Consider the following 23,588-nt stretch of genomic DNA (forward strand, 5'->3'; position numbering starts at 1 on the left):
TGTTTAAAAACAACCCCAAACACCTGCCTACCACCCCACAGAATTTTGTTGTGGTGGGATTTTGGCTGGTTAGAGTTGAATTTGAGAAAGAACATGACAATGATGCTGTCTATTAGAGGTGTTCTTGCCTCATGTATCCTTTTATCCTGTTTTTCACACTTGGTGTTTAGTTTTTGTACATTAACTGTTCTAAGTCAGGAGGAATTATCTTCCTAACAGTTTCACAAACAAACTCACAAGAAAAGCATCCAGTTTCCAGAGGGTGCTGGAATTATTTTAAGAGATGTCTTAGAGTGGGACCACATCTTTCCAAAGCTAAAAAAGGGGTGGAGAGTGGGTAAAAAAAAGCACCTGTCATTCTTTAGAGGCACAAACAAATAGGGGTGTCTATATCCTCTTCAGAGATCTGCATTTGGAGACTAGACTAGGAAAAAGCCTTAGTAATTAACAAGATTATCTCCTTTGGAAGATTTATAAGATGTGCAGGAGAATAAGGGAAATACACTACCACCTGAAGTTTTGGGATGTCTTACTTGGTATGGGCAGAGAGATAACTTGTCAGTCAAAATCCATCAGTGATTATAATAGACAAATGTGTGTTTATAGCTTCAGCTCTTGCTCAGTTCAGTTATTAATTTCCTGTCAAAACAAAAATACATGGAGACATTTCTGTGCTGCTGTCTTCATGCATTCCACATCACCCTTTGATATCTTCTGTCCACTGTCCACTTAGGTACCAAATAATGACTCATTAGAGGTATGTGGTAATCATTAACTGGGGAATAGTTGTGTTGCAGTCCTTGACAGCTGTCAGATCTGGGATTAAATTTATACCAAAGCCAGTGCAGCTGCCCATGGGAGTGCTGGGATTCTGCTGTGCACTTTATAAGCCTCCATGGCCACCAGCAGGGCTGTGAAGTTAATTAGTTAAGTACATGTTGTTGGGAGCTCACCAAGTTGCTTCAGGAAAAATAAGGCTTGTTGGTGATATTTGGGTTTGGGGTTTTGTGTTTGTTTGTTGAAATAGTGGGGGCCATTCTTCCATCTGTCATTGAATTTTAGTCCTTTCTTATGGCACAAGTTTAATATTTACTGTCTGCCTTCTTAGAATTTTTAAGTGGCTTTAAGGTTGATTTTTCTGTTGATAAATAGAACAGAAAAGTCAACACCTCTTTAAGGAGATCATTCTCATAGTTCAGTGTCATTACACGCTTTCTTATATGATCTTTCTTTCTGTTCTAGAACTTTAAAAAGAAGGTTGTGAAATACTTGCATTTTTAATTGCTGTTTTTAATGTTAATTATGTTCAGAGGTGATTTTTTTCCATTATCAACTAGTCATAAGCAATCATTAGCACTTGTCTGTTAAAATTTGGTGGTGGTAGGTTTACTTTCTTATTCAGTGTTTTCTGCTTCACAAACAAGTGATAATTGAGGAAGAAATATTGACTGTTTAACCACAGATCTTATTGCTGCAAAGAATGTTGTCAGTGCTTACTTGAAATTAAGTCACTGAGGGAGTTTATCTGGAATATTTTAGATTTTTTTAAAGTCATTATATTGTTTTAGACTATGGAATTTTCTATATTTTATCACACCCAATATTGCAAAAGAATAGTAAAACTTTCTGGTTTTAATGAAGTAAAAATATTCAATTATTCAGTCAGACCAAAAGTATCTCAAGACTATAGTTAAACAAACAGAAAGAAGTAAAACTTCTCCCTGCCATTTCTTGGAAAATTGACTGAAATTTATGTAGAGCAGCATTGAACAGAGTCCTTAATTTTCTCTGTTGAGATTGTTAATTTTCTTTCCTGAGATATGAAAAAAGCCATCTTGAGGGATTTAGGATGTTTTTCACTGTGCTTGCAATTAATTTCTCTGCCCCATTCCTCCTTAAGCAAAAGACGGCTGCAGATTGTTCTTTTAGCAGTGTGAGTGCACGGGACAGTGTCTGCCTTGCCTGCTTTTAGTTTCAGTAATGTGCCTTCACTTCTACAATCAATTTAATCACTGATGTGCAATGTGCACACTCCAGTCACAAAGAAGATAAGTGCTCCAAAGGTATTTCTGTCCTGCTGCACAACTCCTGGTTCAACTGGAAGCAGATCTACAGGGAATTTTAACAAGCAGGGAGCATTGCTAGCAGGGATCTGAGTAATTATCCTATTAAAACAGAGCAACATCTGCATTATCTGTGCAAGCAGAGAATGGAAGGGAACATTACGTTCTCTAATCCTGTCTGGGAGCATTATGAAGTTAAAAGGATAACATTTTACCAAATCTATGTCCTAACATGATAGGTTTTACTTAATTACCTTTTAATTGCCCCTCTTCTAGTTGGACTTTAAGCTAAGGACCCTGCCTCTAACTCTCATCACAGACCATTTCTTGCCTTTGGATTCTTCATGCCAGGTTTTATAACTGAGTTTACCTTGAAAAGTTGCTCCTACTGTATCTTGAAGGCCTTTATTACAATTCCTTTTCCCTTGTATATAAAAGACATGTTGCTACATTCAGAAGTTTGTGTTTTCAATTTAGTTGCAAAGAGCAACCTCGTTGGAGTATGTTTTATGGCTGAGGAGTAACTGTGCACAGCAGAGGCCACACAAGAGCAGGACATTATTCCAGCCTCCCAACTGCTTGCAGTGGAAGCCAGGAGAGTGTATTGGCTTAAATAATGTAGATTTCTTCTTTCCTCTTTACCCCTGAGGGAGTCTGATTTCCTGATCACCTATCTAGCCATATGCTGTAGCTCTTGCCAGGAACTCCGAGCACTGTCACTGCCAGCTAAAATTACTTGTTTTCTGAGAACTGAATTACATTGAGAATTGTCTTAAATTGCTGCACTGGCAACATCACAAAGTTTTGTGTACACACACACAAATAAATATGTTACAGCAGCCTTACTTTGAAATACAGCTTAGAAACAGCTTAGGCAGGGAATTTGATCCGGATCCTGCGAGGTGTTCCCCACCTGCTCGGGCACATCACTCCTGCTTTGTTGTCTCTCCAGTGCTTTTCTCAGCCTCTTTTTGCTCTGGCTGCTACAGTACAATGATGAGACATGCAAATTAACCATTTACAAAGCAAGCATCTTGTCTGCTCCTGGTTTGTACCAGTTAGAGGGAACACCTAGAGTGGTTAGTAAAATCTTCAGGCGTGCTAACTGTGCTTTTTTCTCTTCTCTTGCAGCAGGATGGAACTGAAATACGGATATGTGTTGACAAAGGAGTTGGAATAAGACTGAGTCCTACTCTGTGAGATTTATATACCTGGACCATGAACTTGCTGTTTGGCTTCATGCTTTAGGAACCTTTGTAGTAACTGTGTGAATCTGTTGGGAATCATGGCATTCTCTCCATGGAAGCTGTCCTCTCAGAAACTAGGGTTTTTTCTGGTGACTTTTGGTTTTATTTGGGGAATGATGCTTCTGCATTTTACTATTCAGCAACAAACACAACATGAAAGCAGTTCAGTCCTGCGTGAGCAAATTTTGGATCTCAGCAAAAGATACATCAAAGCATTAGCTGAAGAAAATAAAAATGTAGTTGATGGGCCTTACGTTGGGACAGTGACAGCATATGGTAAGTGTATTCTCTGGATTATTTGATAATCTGATTAAGGCTTTTTCCTCAATTGTCCAAACATTTTGCTTCATAATGCCGCTCAATTAGCAGTACTTTACCCTGTGCATTTTCTGTACTAATGGAGAAAATGGCCTTCCCTTTTAAGTGGGACAAACTTTACATTTCCAGTCACTTGAAAATGAAGCTGTCTGCTAATTTTTATTATGTCTGTCTAGTAGTTCTATCTAGTATGCTTTATGTTATTTGTTAGAACTTGGTTTTAAAAACACTTTTTTGGTGTTTTTGAGAAAGTTGGGAGGCTTTTCAGTTTTCATTTCAGTGATCTAAGAAATTCCTTGTGGAAAAACTTGGTTTAGTTTAAAATGGAGACCTGCTATTTATTTCTTCTTTCCCATTTCACTTCTTTGTTCAGTCAATTTACTTAATGTTTAAGTTTATTTATCTGGTATAATCCTAAATTAACCTTAAGTGTATCCTATTTGCCTCAGGGCAGAAAACTCCGTGAATTTTAATGCTTTGTTTGGCAGTTGTTTTTAATGCTTACTCTCTTCCAGTTTGTACATGAGAGTTCAGTTTTTGTGCATGTGTCAGACAAAGCAAGCAGAAAAGAACGAAGAGTATTACCTGAAAATATTACTTAAAAAAAAAAAATATATAACCAAATTTCATGTTAGGTGTGGTTCCTTTTCAGTCTGTTAAGATCACATAATACACCTTACTTGTTTAGCATTTTTTAGACTCATTTTCTTTCCTACTTACCTATGCACTTCCAGACTGTCTGGAAAACTAAGTAGTCATTTAGATTTGCTAACAATTAGATTGCTCCGTTGCTTAAATAATAACCTGCCCTTATTCTGTAACTCCCGATTTGTGGCTGCATGTTGAGCTCTTCTGGAGCTGTAGCCTTACAAAGCAGCACAAGCAAAGCAGAGTGGTATCGATCAATATTTGGGTCGGGGATCTCCGAGCCAGTAGAGATCCTTAGAGGATTGTGTGATTATGCTCAAAAGAAAACTTTAACTTCTGTGTAGCCATTGCCAGTGTCCTGTTACTGTGCAGGGGTGCTTGATGGTGGATGAACTGAGAAAGAAAATAGACAACAAAACCCAAACAATCTGGTGCCAGATATTGAAGGTAACTGGATTAATATGGGTACAGGATATCCATAAGCAAAGTTCCCCCTGCAGCTTGTTGCCTGTGGCATTAATTTCCTGTTCCAAATCCTGCTGGGGAATAAGTTGACTTGCCTCCAAATACTGGTCAAGTACCTAAGGAGAAGTTAAACTGCATTTGGAAGCAGGTGAAATAACTTTGTGTCACTTCTGTGAAGGGAAAGCCAAGGTTTGTGTAGCAATTTCAAGTCCATGGCTGAGAAGATTTTTAAGATTAAAGACTTAAATTTTAAGTTTGGCCTGGTGTTTTCAACAAAGTAGTTTGGAAAGATGGAAAATAATGGTGATGCAGTTATTTAAAATATTTCAGGGAAAAGCACTATGGTGAGTGAATAACATCATATTAAGTAATAGTTTATGAAACTGGGTAAGGTAATTACTTAATAAGTTAATTTGTCTTGTTTGGCATACCAAATGACTTGCTGCTAGCAAATAATCAGGTTAGCTCTTCGCAAATAAACACATTAATGACTGATGTTAATAATAATTGGTAGAGGTTTCTTCAGTGTTCTGTGAAAATTAATGCTCTTGCTTATTTAGCCTTTTTATTTTTCTTAATGTTATCCTCTGATTGCTTTAAGTGAGCACAGTCATGATTTCCATGTTCAAGAATAAATTAAATGTTTGCTACATTTGGCTGCTTTTACCCACCTGAAAGGTTTTCAGTCATTCCTTAATTGTGGTTGCACAGCTTGTTTACTTTCTCACTTTTTCTTTCTGCCATGTATTTACCTGTCAGATAGGTGGCTCAAACATTTTCCTTTTAGAAGTTATAGTTCAGATATACACAGTGAATATTAGATTTTTCTTTATAGCAGTAAACGGTTCTTCTACAAAAATTCTGTGAATCTGTGCTTCTGCCTTCCCCTTCTCAAACTAGTCTCCACTTGCCTTTTTGTTCTGACAAGATGTCTCTCATATCAGTATCTTGGTATCAGAATTAAAAAATAATAAATTTAAATAAACCTCTTTTGTCTTTATGATCTGTGTATGCTTTTATGTAGGCTACGTTTCTTCCTCACTGTTTCCTGAATTATTTTTACTACTTTTTTTCCTAGATTTTTTTCTTCCTTCTCTACCATGGTTTTGTTCATTTTAAGCCCAGAGTTTCCTTTTCTTCTGCACACTATGCCATTAAATAACTTCTGGACCCCTTTTAAAATAGTCCAGATGTGTGGACTGGTGCTTCCACCTTCTGATCTTACAGGACAAAGGAAATCACAGTTACAAGGAGAAAGGCTTTCTTTATGGCACCATGGAATAAATATGATTCTCCTTTTGTTTGAAGAAAACAATTATAAGCTTTCTAAAGTAATAGCGTTTTCTTATTTAGACTCTCATTTGCACAAGAATTGAGATAGTCATAGGAAAACCAAAAAAAAAAAAAAGCACAGAATAAACGTGGCAAAACTACGACTGCTGTAGAGACAGTAGAATGTCTTCAGATGTATGGAAAAGTTTTCTATTATAGATCAGAATATTATTTGATTCTAAAGTTGTGAAAAACAGAATACATTATACCAAAACACATACAATTATTTTATGTAATTAATTGGAAAAATAATGTCAATTCCTTGTACCAAATTCTTTAATCTTTACAAGGGTAAATGAACAATGAGCAATAATTTCATCTTCTTTGGCTTCTTGTCATTATAATTATACAGTTTTGTCTGATAGTGATCTAGTTTTCTCCTCTTGCTCTCACGTCTTTTAACTTATCAAAGTGTCTTGTGTTCCTTCAAGGAATCTGAACAAAATAAAAGCCAAGGAAAAAATATCAGAGAACTCTTTCCATGTTGTCATTTGATATGCAAATTCCTGTTCCTGTTCATTGCCTTCCATGCCAAGGAAGCCCTGTGTCAGACCAAACAGAGACAATCACCAGCAGACTGAAGAAATCTTTGGTGCTTTTTGGTGTTTTGTGACTACAACAGAAAGGTTGAACTTAACTTTTTTTTAGAAGTTATTATCTATTTTTAATTTCCCAGTGCAGAAGCCGGTTGTGTGGAGGAGATGCAGGAGAAGGTTTTTTGTACTGGCTTAAAGCTGTCCTTTTTGGGAAGGGGATTTTTGTTCCCAGGTGACTGAGTAGCAACAGACTGTTCCTCTGATAGTGCTTGAATATGGACTTAGGTTTAGACTCATTATTATTTAAGCAGCTTCTTATTACTTGAGCCATGGCAAAGCAAGCATTTTTCTGTTCCCATAAAGGCTCACATTTCACCTTGAATGTGGCTATCTAGGAGTTGCACTGTGCTTCATAAAATATACAGGCTGACAAGTTCCATGGCCAAGGAAACTTGGATCTCAGGCTGAACAAAGTAGGGAACATGAGTGCACAGAGCTGCTAATGGCAAAGATTTGCACAGAGAAAGTGTGTATGTGTGTGTGTATATATATATGTATATATCCAGTCTCATGCTTGAATCTGTTTTTTGACCTGTCTGGCACACGTGCACTGCATTATTAAGCAGTTTAACTTTTCATTTTCATTTGCAGATTTGAAAAAGACACTTGCTGTCCTGTTGGATAATATCTTGCAGCGCATTGGGAAGTTGGAGTCCAAGGTGGAAAATCTTGTACTTAATGGAACAGGAGCAAACTCGACCAACAATACCACCACTTCTGCTCCCAGCTTAGGAGCAGCTGAAAAGCTTAATGTAGCAGGTGTGTATGGCAACTACTAAAATTATTTATGAGCTGTTTAATCTGAACCTTTTCTCTCTTGAGCATTACATGATTTTTCAGTGTTAGATATTTGAAATGTCTTAAAAAACAAAATTCAAAGTCTAGCCTTTATCAATGACAAACTGAAGCCTAAGATCAGTGGAAGATCGTTTTTCTGTGATAACTTGAGCACGTTAGAAAATCAAAATCTCCACTAATGGGAATAGTTCACCCATTTATAGTAGATGTTTCATGCTTTAAATGGTTGCATTTTAGAATGATGAAACTGGGAAGATCTTTTCTCTCGAAGCCTAACTGTTTAGGTTGGTGTCAATCTGCTCTGCCATTCTACCGTATCCATTTTATTGGTTATTAACTGAAAGAAAACATTTATTATAATTGTTGGGCATGATTTAAAAATGTCTTTCCCTACCGTGTTTAATGGCTCTTTGGATTTGACACAGGAGATCACCTACCTGCTACATTCATTTAAAATAAAAACACGTTTTGAGATGGCATTTGAAGTCATTCATTTTGTCTTCACTGAATCGACTGTTTTGTTCTGCCACCAAGTTGAAAGAGATACTGGCAGTTCTGACTCATAGGAAAGTCTGAGTCTAAGTCAAATGATCTTTGCAGTCCCAAAAGAGAACACAGCAGAAGAGTTAAGGCAACTTGGTAAATAAGTTGATAACTGTGCTCCTATGTCTTGTCTGTCCTTGGGTTTCCTGCAAAAATAAATATTTCTGTTGAGAAGTTGTTACTTGCTGAAATTCTCAAAATAGAGAAGCAAATGCTGCCTTTGGTAGGGAAATGCCACTGGACCAAGTCTAGGAAAGCAGATTTGCAAGTGCGTCTGATGACAGTGTGGCAGCAGAGCTGCTCTCAGCTGCTCAGTCCTAACTGCATTTATCTGTACCAGGGTGCTAAAGTCATGTTATCTCTTGGTCAGACAGACCTTTCCCTCCCCCCATCTGCCTTGCCTTGGTAGAACTGAAGGCAGATCAGGAACAAGTGCGTGAAGAGGTGCAGGGCACCTACAGGGTGCTGACAGGCTGTGCCACCTTCCTGCCACAAGGCATCCAGCACAAGATCTTGGTTGGAAAAACTTCCACTGAGATGGAAAGTGAATGAGTACAGCACTGTTAGAGTTTCTGGGCCATATATAAAATGATAAACATCTCTGTATGTTTTATTTTCATAGCTGGACAAAAGAACTGTTATTTCCTTAGATTTGCAGATAATTGGAATGTGTATACTCATGTTGTTGCTTTTAAATTTATAGGCAAAGGTTCATTGTTCTTATGTGAAAAGGAAACATCTTTCATCAGTTCTTAGGGTGATTTGAATGTTATTTATTATTCTTGGAGTGGGCTAGATTCACAATTTTGCTATTCAGGAGCAACGTTGAAGGAGCCTGGTAAGAGTTTTCTATTTGCAGTGTTTTCATTACTTTGCCTGATGCTTGCTCTGTGGCAAAGAACACAATGCCTCTCATCAGAGCCACTGGTTTTTTACCTTTGACTCTTGGTACACTGAGTTTAAAATGTCTGAAGCAACCATTAAACAGCAGCAACAGGAAAAACCTTTAGGTAAGAGTTCCTTAAGGTTCAATTAATGTATCCTGCTGATAACTGCAAAATGTCACTGCTCAGGTACCTCTGGACTGGATAGTACCTAGAGTTAGAGTAGAGCCTGAACCTAATCCCTGTGTTAAGTGCCTGCTCTTCATCCATTTGAAGCAATCCATGGCAATTACTCAGATCAGATGCAGCCAAATGGAAATGAAAAACTTGTCTCTACTTCTTCCTTCATGGCAGTTTCCTGACAGCACGCTCTGGAAGCCATATGATTCCAGCATAATTGGAATATAAGTATCTTCTCTGTTAGGAAGGAATTGTTCAGGAAATAAGCTAGGTGAGGACATTGTGACAATACCAATACCAACGTTGGTTTTGTCTGTAATATTTCAATTACATCCCTTTTATGTTGTGTTAGAGCAATTGAGGTAATGTGAAAATTGTGGTGAAGGCATTTTGTTACCCAACAGTTTGTCATATTACTGGAACTGAAAGAGGTGTGTGTACAAATACAGATGATACTTTTCTTTATAACATTCAGCTGTTACACCATGAAGTGATCACAACAAGTATGTTAGGATTACCCTTCCTGTCTTTACCAGTTGTAATATTTTAATGTTGACTTTAGACAAATTCATGTTAGTGATCATTATTTACTTCAGTCTTTCTGTTTGGACAACCATAGTGTTTGTGGAGCATCTGATTAACAATGTTTAATAATTTTGGTAATCTTTTTTAAAGGCTTCTTGAATTTTTTGAGGTTTTTTTGCCTCAGAATTGCTGCTTAAAACTCTGCAGTAAATTAAGTGATTTATAGCCTTATTTGTCAGTGAAACAATGCAATGTCATTAGCAGACTTTCCTACAAGAGTCCTGCTTCCAGAGAAGCTACATCATGCATTTATGGTTCTTGGATTGAGATTGCACAGTACACTGAGACCTCTCATTCTATAATTTGTGCAGCCATGCTCCTTTACCAATGGAAAGCCTTTCTGAAATAAATAAGGCTTCATATTCATCATATTGACACTGCTTGTAAACTTTGGCAGTAAAAAGTGGAGCCACAAATTGTCCTGAGATCTGCATTTTGTCCCTCCTGACCTTGTGTAAAGATTACTGTGTTATATACTACTGGAGTAACTAGAAATGCTAAAATAAGAGCTAGAATGACAGGAAGGTGGTTATGCTGTGAGAATTTATCCTCACTGCTGATTATAACAAATTCAAGAGCAAAGCATAATATTTTTCTTACAATTTAAAACTGACTATGATGGCAGGCTAGACTGGTCAATCTGAATATACTGTAAGCTTTTTCTTTGTTGTGTATTTGAAGTATTGATAACACTTTCATGGAGAGAAAAAATTAGTACTCATTTGCAAACCAGGAAGAACAGAGATTTATGATGATTAATCAGCATTTCTTCTTTTGAGGCCTCTCTGCAAGCATAAAAAACAAAGCTTATTGTAATTTGTTTTAAACCATGTTCAACAAAACAAAACATAGTCTTGACTGTGTAAAGCAAGGTGGGCCACAAAATCTGGGGGAGTCCAGTGTTGGGCCAGGACATGTTGAAACCTGGAGTTTATAATCCACTGTAATTTACTTCCTGGAGGAATGAGCAGTAATTTCTCTGAGGAAGCCTGACAGCAGAAAAAAAAGGGAGCATTGGCATTGAAAATAATCGAGCTGTTTAGCAGTTTGGAAAAAATACCTGTCTTTGTTTTGAGTTATGAAACAAAGTTTTTTTCTTTTTAAGTTGTTCCACATCTGGCTATCAAGTGTGGTGTAGAACTGAGGCAGCAGTGGTGAAATCTGCCGTGGAAATATCACTCTGTGGTGGTGTGGAGTTTTTGGCAGATAAAAGGACCTGAAGAAAATCCATCTGGATTAGACTTCTTCATGATAAGAAAGTGATAATGGTAGTATAAATTATTGAGGATTTAGCAAAGACTGTAACTTAACTATCTCTGAAGTAGGTGAACTCAAACTTTCTTTTGATTCAATCTTGAGTTTTGATCACAGGGCTGGAATATCTCTCCTGATGAAGACAGGCAGAGAGACTGGGGCTGTTCAGCCCGGAGAAGGGAAGGCTCTGGAGAGAAGTTAGAGCCCCTTCCAGCACCTAAAGGGGGCTACAAGAGAGCTGGGGAGGGACTTCTCACAAGGGCATGGAGTGATGGCACAAGAGCAATGGCCTTAAGCTGAAGGAGGGCAGGTTTAGATTAGATATTAAGAAGAAATTCTTTGAATGTTGAGACTTGGCACAAGTTGTCCATAGAGACTGTGGACTCCCCATCTCTTCAATTGTTCAAGGCAAGGCTCCATGGGGCTTGGAGCAACCTGGTCTAGTGGAAGGTGTCCCTGCCCATGGCAGGGGATTGGAACAAGATTGTCTTTTAGGTCCCTTCCAACCCCAACCAGTCTCTGATTTTGTGACTCTCAATGTAATTGCTGTGTATATGTAGACTGTAGTGTGTATTCATACCCTCACTGTGTTTAGCTTTAGTGTGGTCCTACACCTCGTTCTCCCTCTGAAGTTCATTTAAGGGAAGCCCAAGAGCAAAATGGCTTTTTCTCTCTTTTTGGTTGTATGAAAGGATAATAGAGCATGAGCTCTTAATAGCATATGTATCTTTAATGCTAGAGGAGCTGAGGATGGGACTTGTCCTAGAGCATGAGGCTGCATAGAATATGTTGAAAAGCAAAGCTGTGAACACTTGGGGAGCTTACGTGTTACTTCCCACCCCCCCCACCACCCTTTTTTAGATCCATGTATAAAACTGTAAGCATATTTTAACCATCAAACAATCTGGTGGTTTGGATACTGACAAATTTCAACTGCTTTTTCAGAATCTCCATGTTGTTTATGAAAGAGTGACTTGCTAATAAAGATGCTTGCAAAGCTTTGGCTGACTGGCTTTGAGAGCATCTTTCCTTCTCTCTCTTTTTTCTATCTATCTAACTGTATCTGAAAAGCTTCTGAGATATTTGATAGCCATCCTTTTTGCATCTGTGGGAAGTAATATATTCCCATACACACAGGAAAGTATTAATCTAAACTTTGGGTGTCTAGGAGATAAGAGTTCTCACCAGCCTTTAGAACAGGAAGCTTTGAGGCACTGCCACAAATGACACCCTAAGTAGATTTAAAGTTGCTATTGTAGAGATGATTAAACAGAAATGGGAAAATACAAAATCATGGCACTTTGAAGCAGAGCTTGTTTACTGTTGTAGCTGCATCTTTGCTTCCATGTGACAGGCACAGGATCAGTTTGGTTTAGGCAATTTAGTTTTTAACGTTGTGCGTTTCTAAGACAATGATAAAAGAAATCCTTGATTTTTGTGGGACAGAATTGCACTATCATGATTCATCAGATAGAGAAATCTGCACAAACATGATCAGAGAATCAGTCCTCTGTTTTCTTCATATGATATGTTTGGTAAGCAGTGGGAGTGGGATTAGGGTGTTGTGTTGTGGGATGGGTTTCTTTAGAGGTGGTCACTGCTCTTTCTGTGCTTGTACAGTGACAAGCTAAATTTTTGATAATCTTGACCATCTAATGCCCCAGATATAATAATTGTACTGAAAACTCTGCCAGACTGGTTGTTTACAAAACATTCTTTTGCCTTGGAAAGTGCTGCTTTGAGTGATTTTAATTGCGTGTCTTTGATCCCACAAAAATGAGCAAGTGAAGGTTTGTGTTAAATCCTCCTCAGCCTTCCCCTTATACACAGCTGGAGGTATACAAGGTGCTTGGAGGACCCTTGCTAAGCCTAAGGACAGCCAGGCTCAGGTTGCTGCATGTCACACTGCACAGTGAGGGAGGACATTTCTGGTCTATCTGTTCCAAGCTTCCATAGCTTTTCTGCCTTGTGCATTAACTTGTTCTGCTGTGTTGGCTGTTCAGTTCCCTTCTAACAACTTCAGTTTTAACATCTTTCAAGTCACTCATTAAGATGCAGACTTCAGTGTATACTTGTCATTTAAGACATGATGGCTTGGATGCCTGTCAGATATCTGGCATCCATCGTGAATATGTAGCAAGGCAGGCTGACAAGTCAGCTTTGGCAATGCTACAAGAATGGGGGTTTTTTATAATGTTACTATGGTGAGAAGGACCTTTGTCATGGTATTTCCATGTCCTTATTCCTGAAGACTTGGGGCTGCCACACTGGAGCCTTTTAGGTCGGGGGGGAGAGACTCAGGTAACCTCAGGATCAGTGGATTTGTTTCCATGGCTCTCTGACGAATTCTGTTGCACAGCCTTGTTGGGTTTAGCAGTCTGAAACCACAGTTCTACCATAGTCCTGTACTTGCAGAGATTAAAAAAGCTAAGATATTGTTTTAAATTCCAAAGCTGCCCTCCTGTCTTGAGAGGACTAGAGCAGGCTTTTCTTCAGTCAGCACAGTGTGTTGTGCCTCAGAGCACAAACTGACTGCCCACAGGGCACCAGTGTGTACCAGCTGCAGCAGGGTGTGGGACTGCATTGGCTCTGATAGTCAAGATAGCAGCTTCCTGGAGGTGATCTTTTGCTTTGACTCATGTTTACTGTGCCTTATTCGTTGTATTCTTTTTCCAGACTGTATGTGTGTGTTTATTAAGATTTCCCCCCCTCCCACAGAAGCAGTTGTGTGGAGCTGGGGAGTTTTGTGTGCCCTCAAACCTGGCTGTCACAGCACAGTGTGGTGTGTGCAGAAGACTACTGGTGAATATTTTCCACTGCAGTGCAAGGCTGTGTTAATAATGCTGAAGGGGGCTCTTAGTGGTCCCCTGGGCTGCATTTTGATTAACCACTTGACTACTACTTCAATTCTCCTAACACTGCATTGATTTCAGTAATGCTAATTGAACATAGCAGCACAGCTTGTGTGAGGATGGACTAGAGGTAGAAAAGTTAATTTTCTTTAAATCATACAAACACTTTGCTACAGAAGTTTCTAAAATGTTGGTAGAAAGCATTTTGTGCTCTGCATTTAAAATCTTGAAACCTTTAGTTCATTTGATTGAATATGTTGTTAGTGCTTTCAGCTCACACTGCAAATTCTCTCTTTAAAGAAATCTTACCAGCTGGAGATGAAAAATGTGAATTGAATTGAGAATGTGTTAATTAGTTGGAGAAGGGAAAGAAGACCTTACACAAACTACACCGGCCTTAACTACAGTCTGTGTCTAACCACAGATACCAGATTTAAGGACTGAAATAGAAACAAGAGGGCAGTTTCATGAATTAAAGTAAGAATAGTACTTATATTTAATGATCAAAACCAGAAGGAGAACAGAGATAAAATTGGTGAATACATTTGATCGGATGTGATTACTCTGACCTTATAATACTAGAGAGGTTCTGCATTTTATGAGATCTGCTGATGGGAACACTTTTGACTTGAGCTATTATCAGTGCTGTATATCATCCAAAAATACTTTAATATGCACTAGTCTGAAAATCAGAATTTAAGCCTCAAGGTTCCAAAGTGCATCATTTTTAGTGTCGTGTTAAATTCTTAATACATTTCTATTCTCAGAAGAACACCAAGCTGGTCCTTAGCAGAGTAGACAGGCTGCTGGTGTCAGCCTGCATTTTCAGCTGTATTGCAGCCTTTTCATTTGCTTTCACCAATATTGCTATTTTAAAACTCTTATGACAAACAGAGCACCTATCAAACAGCACTCACTGCTGAGTGACTAATTATAATTCTTATTCAGAGTACTGTCTTAGTGGAATATTTCTAGACTTCCTAACTGTCTGATGGAGATAAATTGAAGCAGAATTTTTTAGCCTATTACAAAGCACATTATTTGAAGGACATGCAATGTAGGAAAGGGAGGAAATATGCATGTAGCTCTTACTATTGCTCATTTTTACTGTTTTATTAAAGATCAACTTAAAAGCAAACAAAAATCAGTTCCTTACCACAGACTGTGCTTTTAGCCACATCATTCTCAACGTGGGTGTTGTAAACCTTCACTATTACAAATAAAACCTGCGGAGTTGAAATGCAGGAGGCAATGAAGAGCTGCATCTGTGAGCTGGTATTTAGGTGCTGAAGGCCTGGGGCTTTAGCAGGTGCAGTGCTCGTAGCAAGCAACAAGAGAGAAGCTTCTTTTCCAGTGCAGGGTTGGTGGCTCAGCTCAGATCTGCCACGTCGTTGATGCTGACGTGCCAGACTTTGCACTGAAACAACTGAGGATTGTTCACGAGTTCAGGTTCACCTGCTGTGCTCGAACGACGTCTGATGCAAAGCTGTAGTTCATTTGTGAAGGGAACATATGGCTCCTTTCTAAACATGAGGATGGAGTTTGGTAGTTATATTTTAAATATCCCAGGACCTCACACACAGTATTTAAAGAGGTTTTTTTTAAATCTGCAGTTGGTTGGTGTTTTATCAGTATTTTTTCCCCCAGGATTATCTGTACCGACTGCATGCTTTTAGGTTTATAATGTGCTATGTTCATGTTTTTAGTTTGTTAATGCATTGACTTTTAATGTAACATCATACGAGATAAATGTTTAATAATTATGTATTTTCATAACCGCAGTCAAGAGGAGATAAGCTATGCATGAATTCAAAAGCAGGTGTGTGTAGAACATAAATTAATATAATGGCTCACACAAAGCTTAGGAAAAAAAGTGTGTTTATTAACTGCTGTTGTTTTCTACTAACTTGACAGCTGTATTTCTAACTTTTTTTGGCTGTAAGTTCTAAGTTTTGGCTGGGAAAAGAGATTTCAGAGCATTTTAAATTACATAAATCCTAACAAAGGGTAAAAATTCTTGTGGTTTCTCAAATACTATTTTCCAACAAAATTAACTTTAATGTCTGGCTTGATGTAGTTTTCCCCTTCAGGAAAGAATTATCCAACATGAATTTGCTAACAGCATAATACATCTATCCAGACATTTAAACAAGAATCCTCATGAGATATTAGGGTTTGGGGTTTTATCTCCAAATGATGAAAAACTCCTAAGTCTTGACTTGTATGTTAATGCTTGCTTTTCATGCTTTGGAAGATCCTGATGTGTAGATTGGCATCCCCAGGGTTCCACTTCTTCATCTCCCTTGTCTATGATCACACTCAGAAGTGTGAATTGCTGGTATCTGGTTGAGCTTGGTCTCAGCTGCTCATGGGAAGCACGAGATTTGTTCACTTCTGGATTCCTATTTAAGGAGAGCCAGCAATGAGGTGTTCCCAACAAGCTCAAGCACACCTCCATGCTGAGTTCAAATGAGCAGCAAGAGGAGCAGAAATGTAATTCTTCATACAGGGTCTGATCATTAAGAAAAAAATTGGGAGGGATGATTCTCAACCTAGAACTCCCACTGCCAAGAAGAAAGGGTGTGACCAGAGCAAGTAGTAGTTCACTGGAACTGTCAGAATTATTCACTGGTGAATTCAGAGCTCTGCACTGAATTCTCAGGCTTATGTGTGGAAACCAGCACTGACTTGCCCATTTCTGCAGGCAGTTGTTGCTTTGGACAGCAGTCCTTGATGTAGATGTGTTTCCAGTCTGACTGCATGAGCTGGCTTCCTGTTCATGGGCACAGAGGAAAGACTGCTTCTCTAGGGAATACTCAGATGGAACAGAATTACATTTCTCTGTTCCCTCTCCTGTTCTTTCACATTAATTTCCTCTTGTATGCACACATTGCTACATTTTTTTCCTGCTTTGGATAGCAGTTTTAGGTAAATTGTTTCATGGGACTGTTTATATTTAAGTTTTATAGAATTGCCTTCACTGTGCTATTCCCTGATTAATAGCTGAGAATGAAGCAAATGAAAGCTGATGTAGATGTTTGGGATATAGATCCATGGTGAGGCTGAATGGGAAGATGGGAGTGGGGGGCTGGTGATTGTGTGAAGCATCTCCTCTGTCTGTGGACTATGCTGGAGAAAAAGCATGAATATTTTTGAGGAAGGTGAATCCTAGGAGTGTTTACTGTTGCTGGCAAGAAGGAGGAAAGATGTCAGATACTCTTGGTAATACTCCCAGACACATTAATACTTCAGCATGGTTAGAGGTGATAAAGGTGGGAATTAGTGTTCCATGTTCCCTGTACAGATTAGCCTGGAGAGATCCATGCTCTGTTTGTGTGTAACCCATCCCAGTGGAAGAGCAATAGTGGGACTGCTCTGAAAAAGCCTTAGTGCAGCTGGCCACAGGGGAGACCAGAAACAGCTACCAGAAACAGACTGAGAAAGTCTGTAGCTTGTGCTGAGAAAAATGTCTGTCTCTTCCTTTTTACTTCTTGGAATGGACAGGAGCAGGGAGGGCTGGGAGGGTTTGTGCTTGGGAAGTCTCTGTGTGGCACTGCCACGGCTGATGGGAGCTGTGGCAGTGTGGGGCCGCTGCCGCGTGTGACTGTTGGAAGAGGGGTTTTATTCTTGCAGGTGGATCTTGCAAAAACAGGGATCCTGTAAAAGCTGGTGAGTAATGAACAGCAGCCAAGGTCTTTGCCTCTCAACAAAAACACACTGGGATGCAGAGAAGGTGTTCACACATGACAGGAGCAAACATGTAAACTGCAGTTGTGTGTTTACCAAAAATCAGGCTGTTGTCTGGGTTTTGGGTTTTTTTCCTCCATCTTTTCTTTCTTTAACAGGCCATGAGATCCCCATTAAAATGAAATATGGTGTAAGTGATAGATTTGGCACTGTGTGCTGTAAAATAAGGAATTATAGCTTGTGCTTATGTATTACTCTGTACTTAATAGGACTTAAGTAGAAGAGAGGATTTGCTTGACTAACCTTCTGAAGAGGAAAGCCATCATATGATAGTATAATTAACTTGAGATAGAACACTTTTTTTTTATTTTAAATGACAAAATTCATGGCTCATTCTTGTTGGCAAGCTATACCCAGACATTCAGCATTTTCCACCCTAAATTTAGTATGATGCTGAAAGTTAAACTTTTTCTATGGTTAAACTGCATCTCTGATGTTATACCAGAGATTTCAGAGGTCTTTTTTTTGTTTTAGGAAGATCTTGAAATTGACATGCCTTGTGTAAAATTGTTATTTTGCATTCAGACTTAGGAGAAAAAAAAAGAAAAGCCCACAAAACCTTTTAGACCATAAAGGTCTTCTAATGGAATTTTACTGATTATTGAAAATTACCATATAGTAACCATGCCTCTTTATTACTGTTTGATCTCACATACTGATTCTGGTGTGATGCAAATGGAAGGTCTGATTCCTGAACTGCAGTAAAGCAAAATGTTTTATTATTGTGTAGCTCTACTGACTGAATTGAGAATATACTTTAAATTGCTGCTATCTGTATGCATGCTCTGTATGTTCTTATTCAGAGCAGAAATCAGAGCCTTAGATGTCGGTGGTCTGGTCTGCAAGAATCCCACACGGATAAGAAGATAGGCAGATTATTTTGAAAGTGCTTATTGATTTGAAATTACAAAGTCATTGTACAAACTGCTTTGCTTCAGTGCTATTGTCAGTGGCAGTACAGCTCAGTTTGTCAAATCTCTCCTGCTGCAGAGACTGACAAAGAAGTGGGGACTTCCTTCCTTCTTTCCCCCATCAAGTTCATTTTGCAATGCTTGGTTCACATTTCAAGTTTTATCTTTAAAAGAAGCTATTTGCAAAAAAATTGGAAAATAGATCAGGTCGTGGGTTTTGCATATAATAATATAATGCAACATTTTAACTTTTACCCACAGATTTTTGTCACTATTCTATTCTAATACTGCAACCTTTTTTTTTTGTATTTTCTTCTGGGCTCTCTAATTAACATATTCTGGATGAAATTGTGCACAGTTACTGCCACAGTATAAAGTGTTCCCAGGTTGACGGCTGGCTGACTTTAATGATCTTGATTCTTGCCTGTAGAAAAAGCCAGAAATGATGCAGGTATAATTTAGGTAACTGTGGGATGAACTACCTAAATTGAAAACCTCCTCCACTGCCTTTGGCAAGGATCTCTCCACCATGGTAATAATTTTTCTTGCCTTAAAGGCCTGCATTAGAGGGTTCTTCTAAGAAAGTCCCTTGGAGCTGAAGGGGTAATGTCCTTTAAAACTGCTGCTTTTTCCTTGGCTCATGGGCTAGAAATCCTGCTCTTTATTACAGTCTTTAATGCGTCGCAATAATCTAGAATGAAAATATATTAAAATGGGCAAAAAGGAAGAAAAAAATATCTTGGGAGACCATAGGAAATATTTCTTGTGAGATGTGATGTAGTGCTACTCAGTTGTTAAATTAGATCATATTGCAACATTTATTAATTAGGTCATATATCTGGTGCCAAGTTTCGCATCATGGGTATTTGATAAAGTGATAGCAGAGCTTGAAAAACTAGTTATATGTTTAAGAGCTATATACATCCTATAAATGTTTGACAAGTGAAAACAAATTGTTGCAATTTAGTAGTTTCGGGCATACTTTGATTAGGAAATTATTTTCTTCTTGTTATTCTCAGTATGGATTAGCTTAATTTTTGAGTCTTCATAGATTGATTTTTGTAATTCAGCACTTTCACTTCCAGTTGGAGTTGAAATCTATGCAACCATTTTCTCATGTGGTCAAAAAGGAGCACACTGAGTTTTAATGTTGTAACAAATATAACCCAGTAGGACCCTTCAGTCAGTCTGGATTGTGGATTCATGAAAATAAAAGGCAGGCTTCATCAGGCTATCTGTCAGAACTGTGAAATGAAGCTCAGTTATGGTCTGTGTTTCTCTTTAGATCTCATAAATGGAGCCCAGGAGCAGTGTGAATTGCCTCCTATGGATGGTTTTCCTCACTGTGAAGGGAAAATAAAGGTAAGTGAACTGGGTTTAATCTTATGTGCATTCTATTAAAAATACAACATATGTTGCAAGAGGTCACCACTCAGCGGTGTTAAACATGAAAAACTGAGTTAAAAAATAGGATATTTAGGACTGTGTGTCACTGCAGCATTGCTCTCCTCAAGCCTTTAATACTACTGTTGCAGAGAAATAAAGTGGCATCCTCTTAAGACAGCAAAAATCTGCCATATTAAAATGCTATATTATTTACTGAAAAGCCTTATTGTTTGAATGCTATCTTGTTATTCAGAAACTACTCCTTTTGGAAAAGCCCTGATTTCTTCCCCATGATGAGTAATTTGGGGTTCCCCTGCCCCAGGACTGTGATTCTGTGGGTACCTCACTGCAGCCCCTTTTCCAGCATGATGTTTCTTTGCTCTTCTTTCATCTCTTTGCCCACAGGTGTGTGTGGTTCCTCTATTCCCCTTTTCCCTTGAAAACATTCTGGCTCTTCTGCTCACAAGTAGGCAGTGCCTAAGTGTGCAACCAGAATTCTGGGATTCACAGGGCATTCTACATAAGTCCTGTATTTTACTAATAATGCAGTTGGAAAGGCTAAATATTACAACCCATCAGACTTCAGCTGGAAAGGAAGAAAGAAAAAGGCAACAAAAACAAAGAAACAAACTCCAACAAACTTGCAGAAATTGAGGTTTTTAAGTTTTTTTTTTCCCAAGATATGCTTCAAATGTAAAAAATATTGATTTATTACTGTGAATGTCCCATCCCTAAAAGTTCAGTGCCAGGTTGGAAGGGGCTCAGAGCAACCTGGTCTAATGGAAGCAGCCCCTGCCCATGGCAGGTGTATTGGAATGAGATGATCTCTAAGCTCTCTTCCAACCCAAACTATTCAATGATTCTATGATTAGTGGTGGACAGTAGTAAAATTTCTGCTTGCTTAAATACTCAAATATTTGCGAAATTAAAAGTCTCTGCATTTTGAATCTCTGGTCTGTGTTTTGATCTGTTTTGGCAAACAGGCTGCATAGTAACTATGTAATAAATTATTTGAATATTGAAATATGAACTGAAATTAATTATTTGCTTCTGCAGAAATGGCAGATTTCTGTCTTGGTAACTGAAATGATGTGAAATTCTAGAGGGAGCACGTCATGGTGGGAAACACACAGTGCATTTCAACTCAAGCCACAGCCAAATGTCTGGATCCCAATTTTATTCTCCTTTTGATATTTGTCTCTGCTTGCCTGGCTGCCAGTTTAAGCTGTGCTCACATCTGCTGTGCTGTTACTTCCCCAGCATTACTGAAAGCAGGGATACAGTGCTGCTAATCATTAATAAATTCCTGGTTTGTTATTTGTGATATTTATAGTCACTTTGCCACTTCCTCCATTATTCCTGGGTGGGAAACAGAGCTATTTTGTTGTACTTGAACCTAATAAACTTCTATGTCTTCTGTTGCAGTGGATGAAAGATATGTGGCGATCAGATCCCTGTTACGCGAGCTACGGTGTAGATGGGTCCACGTGCTCCTTTTTTATTTACCTCAGTGAGGTCAGTAGTCTTTTCATCTGCAGAAGGGGAACATCACATTGCCTACATAGCTTTGTACTTTTCTCGAAAGAAATCATCATTTTGTTCGGAATAATTGGGTAAAGAGGAAAAAGTTATTAAAACTGAATTATTAAGTGTGTTGCTGTTATTCATAAACTCTGCAGGGGTTTCTAGCCTGAAGAATTCTAATGTTTGTAACTGCTGTGATATAAGTAGCAGCTCTCCAGGGAGGCCACGTTGGGTATCCTGTTAAACCTGCATGTGAAGCTCAGTCAGAGATCTTTGCCTTTAAACACTTTTTCTGTTGGTTTTAATGCAGCTGCTGAGGTACTAATAGAGAGACATTTGAAATGGAAAATTTAGAAAATGGTGCTAGATGGTCCATTGTCCTAAGCAGCATGGCCACTTGCTGCTCGGAGACTGTTTGTGAATTGTGGAATCTGTAAGCAGGAACAAAACAATAGAACCTGAACATCACATTTTTGAGTGAAGTTGCAGCTATATTGGCTAAAGCCTTTGGTACCTGTCACAGCCTGAGGTGTTTTGTACACAGCTGAGTAGGGTGCTTGTCCTGGTGAGATTTTATTTCTATTTCCATAAGACTTCTTTCCCAAGAATTAATTTTGTCAAGTAATTATCATGAGAGCTCTATTAATGGCTTGAAGTGTGCATGCACCAGAAATAGTCAGGTGTATTTGATCACTCAGCCTCTTCTTTCTTATAAATGAAATTTTGATAATTTATGGCAACTGATCTTAGGAGTATTGATATCCAGTGGCTCACTGCTTGCAAAGGACTGAAAGAGCCAATGTGGCTGCAGGATTGCAACTAATAATAATTTTGTAGCTTCTGTAGGATTGGGAGGGTTGGGCTGGGATTTTAAATTATATATCTGAGATTAAAACAGTAAGTCTGTTATAATAAATAGCTCAGTTGTAATCAAAGCAGTTTCTGTTGATTTACTCAGTTGACTGTCATTGAACTTCTGGGGGTGTTGCTTGAAGCAGCAATAGTTAAATGCATATCCAAAACATTTATCTGAAGGCATAACAAAGGCTGGGTTGAATCACAGTTTTGACTCATTCCATTTCTAGCACCAAGTGTTGATTTATTTATGGGCTGTGAAATTGTGGAAAGAAAAGATACAGGACAACTGTATTATTTATCTTGTTATTTATCATGGAGGCTAGAAATATGGTTTCATAATCATCTGAAGTTGATCTAAGGTTTCTACTAGAAGGTTTTGTTTTAGCAACAGAAGAGCTATGTTTGGTCATTAGTATTCTGTCAACCAGCAGGTTCTTCGTGGTTTTAATGCAGATATATCTTAAAAATTATGATGTATCTCAGCTGAATGTGAGATTCTAATATCCTCAATGACATTGATTATTTTGCATTTCTGTTAAATCCCAGTTTTTTATGTGACAATCTTCCCTTATCATCAGTCTTGAAAAGTCAGTTGATGCTGTTAGCTCTTTAGCGCTTTCATAATTGATCTTTCAAGGCCAAATGTGAACAGACTTTCAGAGGCCAAATGGTTGTTTTTTGAAGGGTCTTGGGATTTGAATTTTTTTTTTAAGCAGCAATATTTAATTTGGTCAACTTTTCATTTCATGAAGGAATACAATTGCAATTAGCCTGTGGAGATATTTGGTAACTTCAGAAAAAGTTTTTTTTTTCTTTTTTTTTTCTTTTAGAGTATTTTCTTATGACAGAATGTAAAACTAATATTGGGTGAGCGTGTTATTAACCTTGAGTTTAAATTTGGCATTCTTAATCCTATGATTAATTTCATGATTAATGTCCAGCAGCAGAAGTTGAAAGCTTAAATGTTTGCGAATACAAGCATGAAATGAAATTCTAATAACACTACAATGATGTGGATTTATGAGGTGTGTTGGCTCCTAGGGATAACTTGGAAATGCTGTTGCAAGAGTAATTTGTCAATGTGGACAGTGATGAAGAGTTGACAGTTTATAGCGTGGCTGCACAGCTGAATGATAAATGCACCTACAGAGCTCTCAAGTCAGAACTGCTGATTTAAAATATTAAAATGCATTAGGGTAATGGAAAGGATATTACTGTTAAGATTTTTCATTTTTACTTCAAGGTTAGACTATTGGAGTGATATGGTTGTCTGTGTGCATGTTTCCAAAGGCAATGTATGTATCAAATTATGTACAATCTCAGTTTGGAAAAACAATCTGCATGAAATTATGCATATATCTACTTTTACTCTTCAAATCACCTCTACAATCTACTGT

At 38.2% G+C, this 23,588-nt stretch overlaps 1 protein-coding gene across 1 annotated transcript in view; it reads left to right on the forward strand.

Annotated features, from left to right (window-relative positions):
* Positions 1-3,237: 3,237 nt before the first annotated feature.
* MGAT5 (alpha-1,6-mannosylglycoprotein 6-beta-N-acetylglucosaminyltransferase) overlaps positions 3,238-23,588 on the forward strand; it is a 63,735-nt gene continuing 43,384 nt past the window's right edge. Inside the window, exons 1-4 of the mRNA XM_053948364.1 lie at positions 3,238-3,586; positions 7,261-7,428; positions 19,709-19,785; positions 21,235-21,324. Coding sequence (XP_053804339.1) covers positions 3,349-3,586; positions 7,261-7,428; positions 19,709-19,785; positions 21,235-21,324 — 573 coding nt within the window. The 5' untranslated portion in view covers positions 3,238-3,348. The remainder of the gene's footprint in view (positions 3,587-7,260; positions 7,429-19,708; positions 19,786-21,234; positions 21,325-23,588) is intronic.

Source organism: Vidua chalybeata, chromosome 7 (assembly GCF_026979565.1).
Source record: "Vidua chalybeata isolate OUT-0048 chromosome 7, bVidCha1 merged haplotype, whole genome shotgun sequence".
NCBI lineage: Eukaryota > Metazoa > Chordata > Aves > Passeriformes > Viduidae > Vidua > Vidua chalybeata.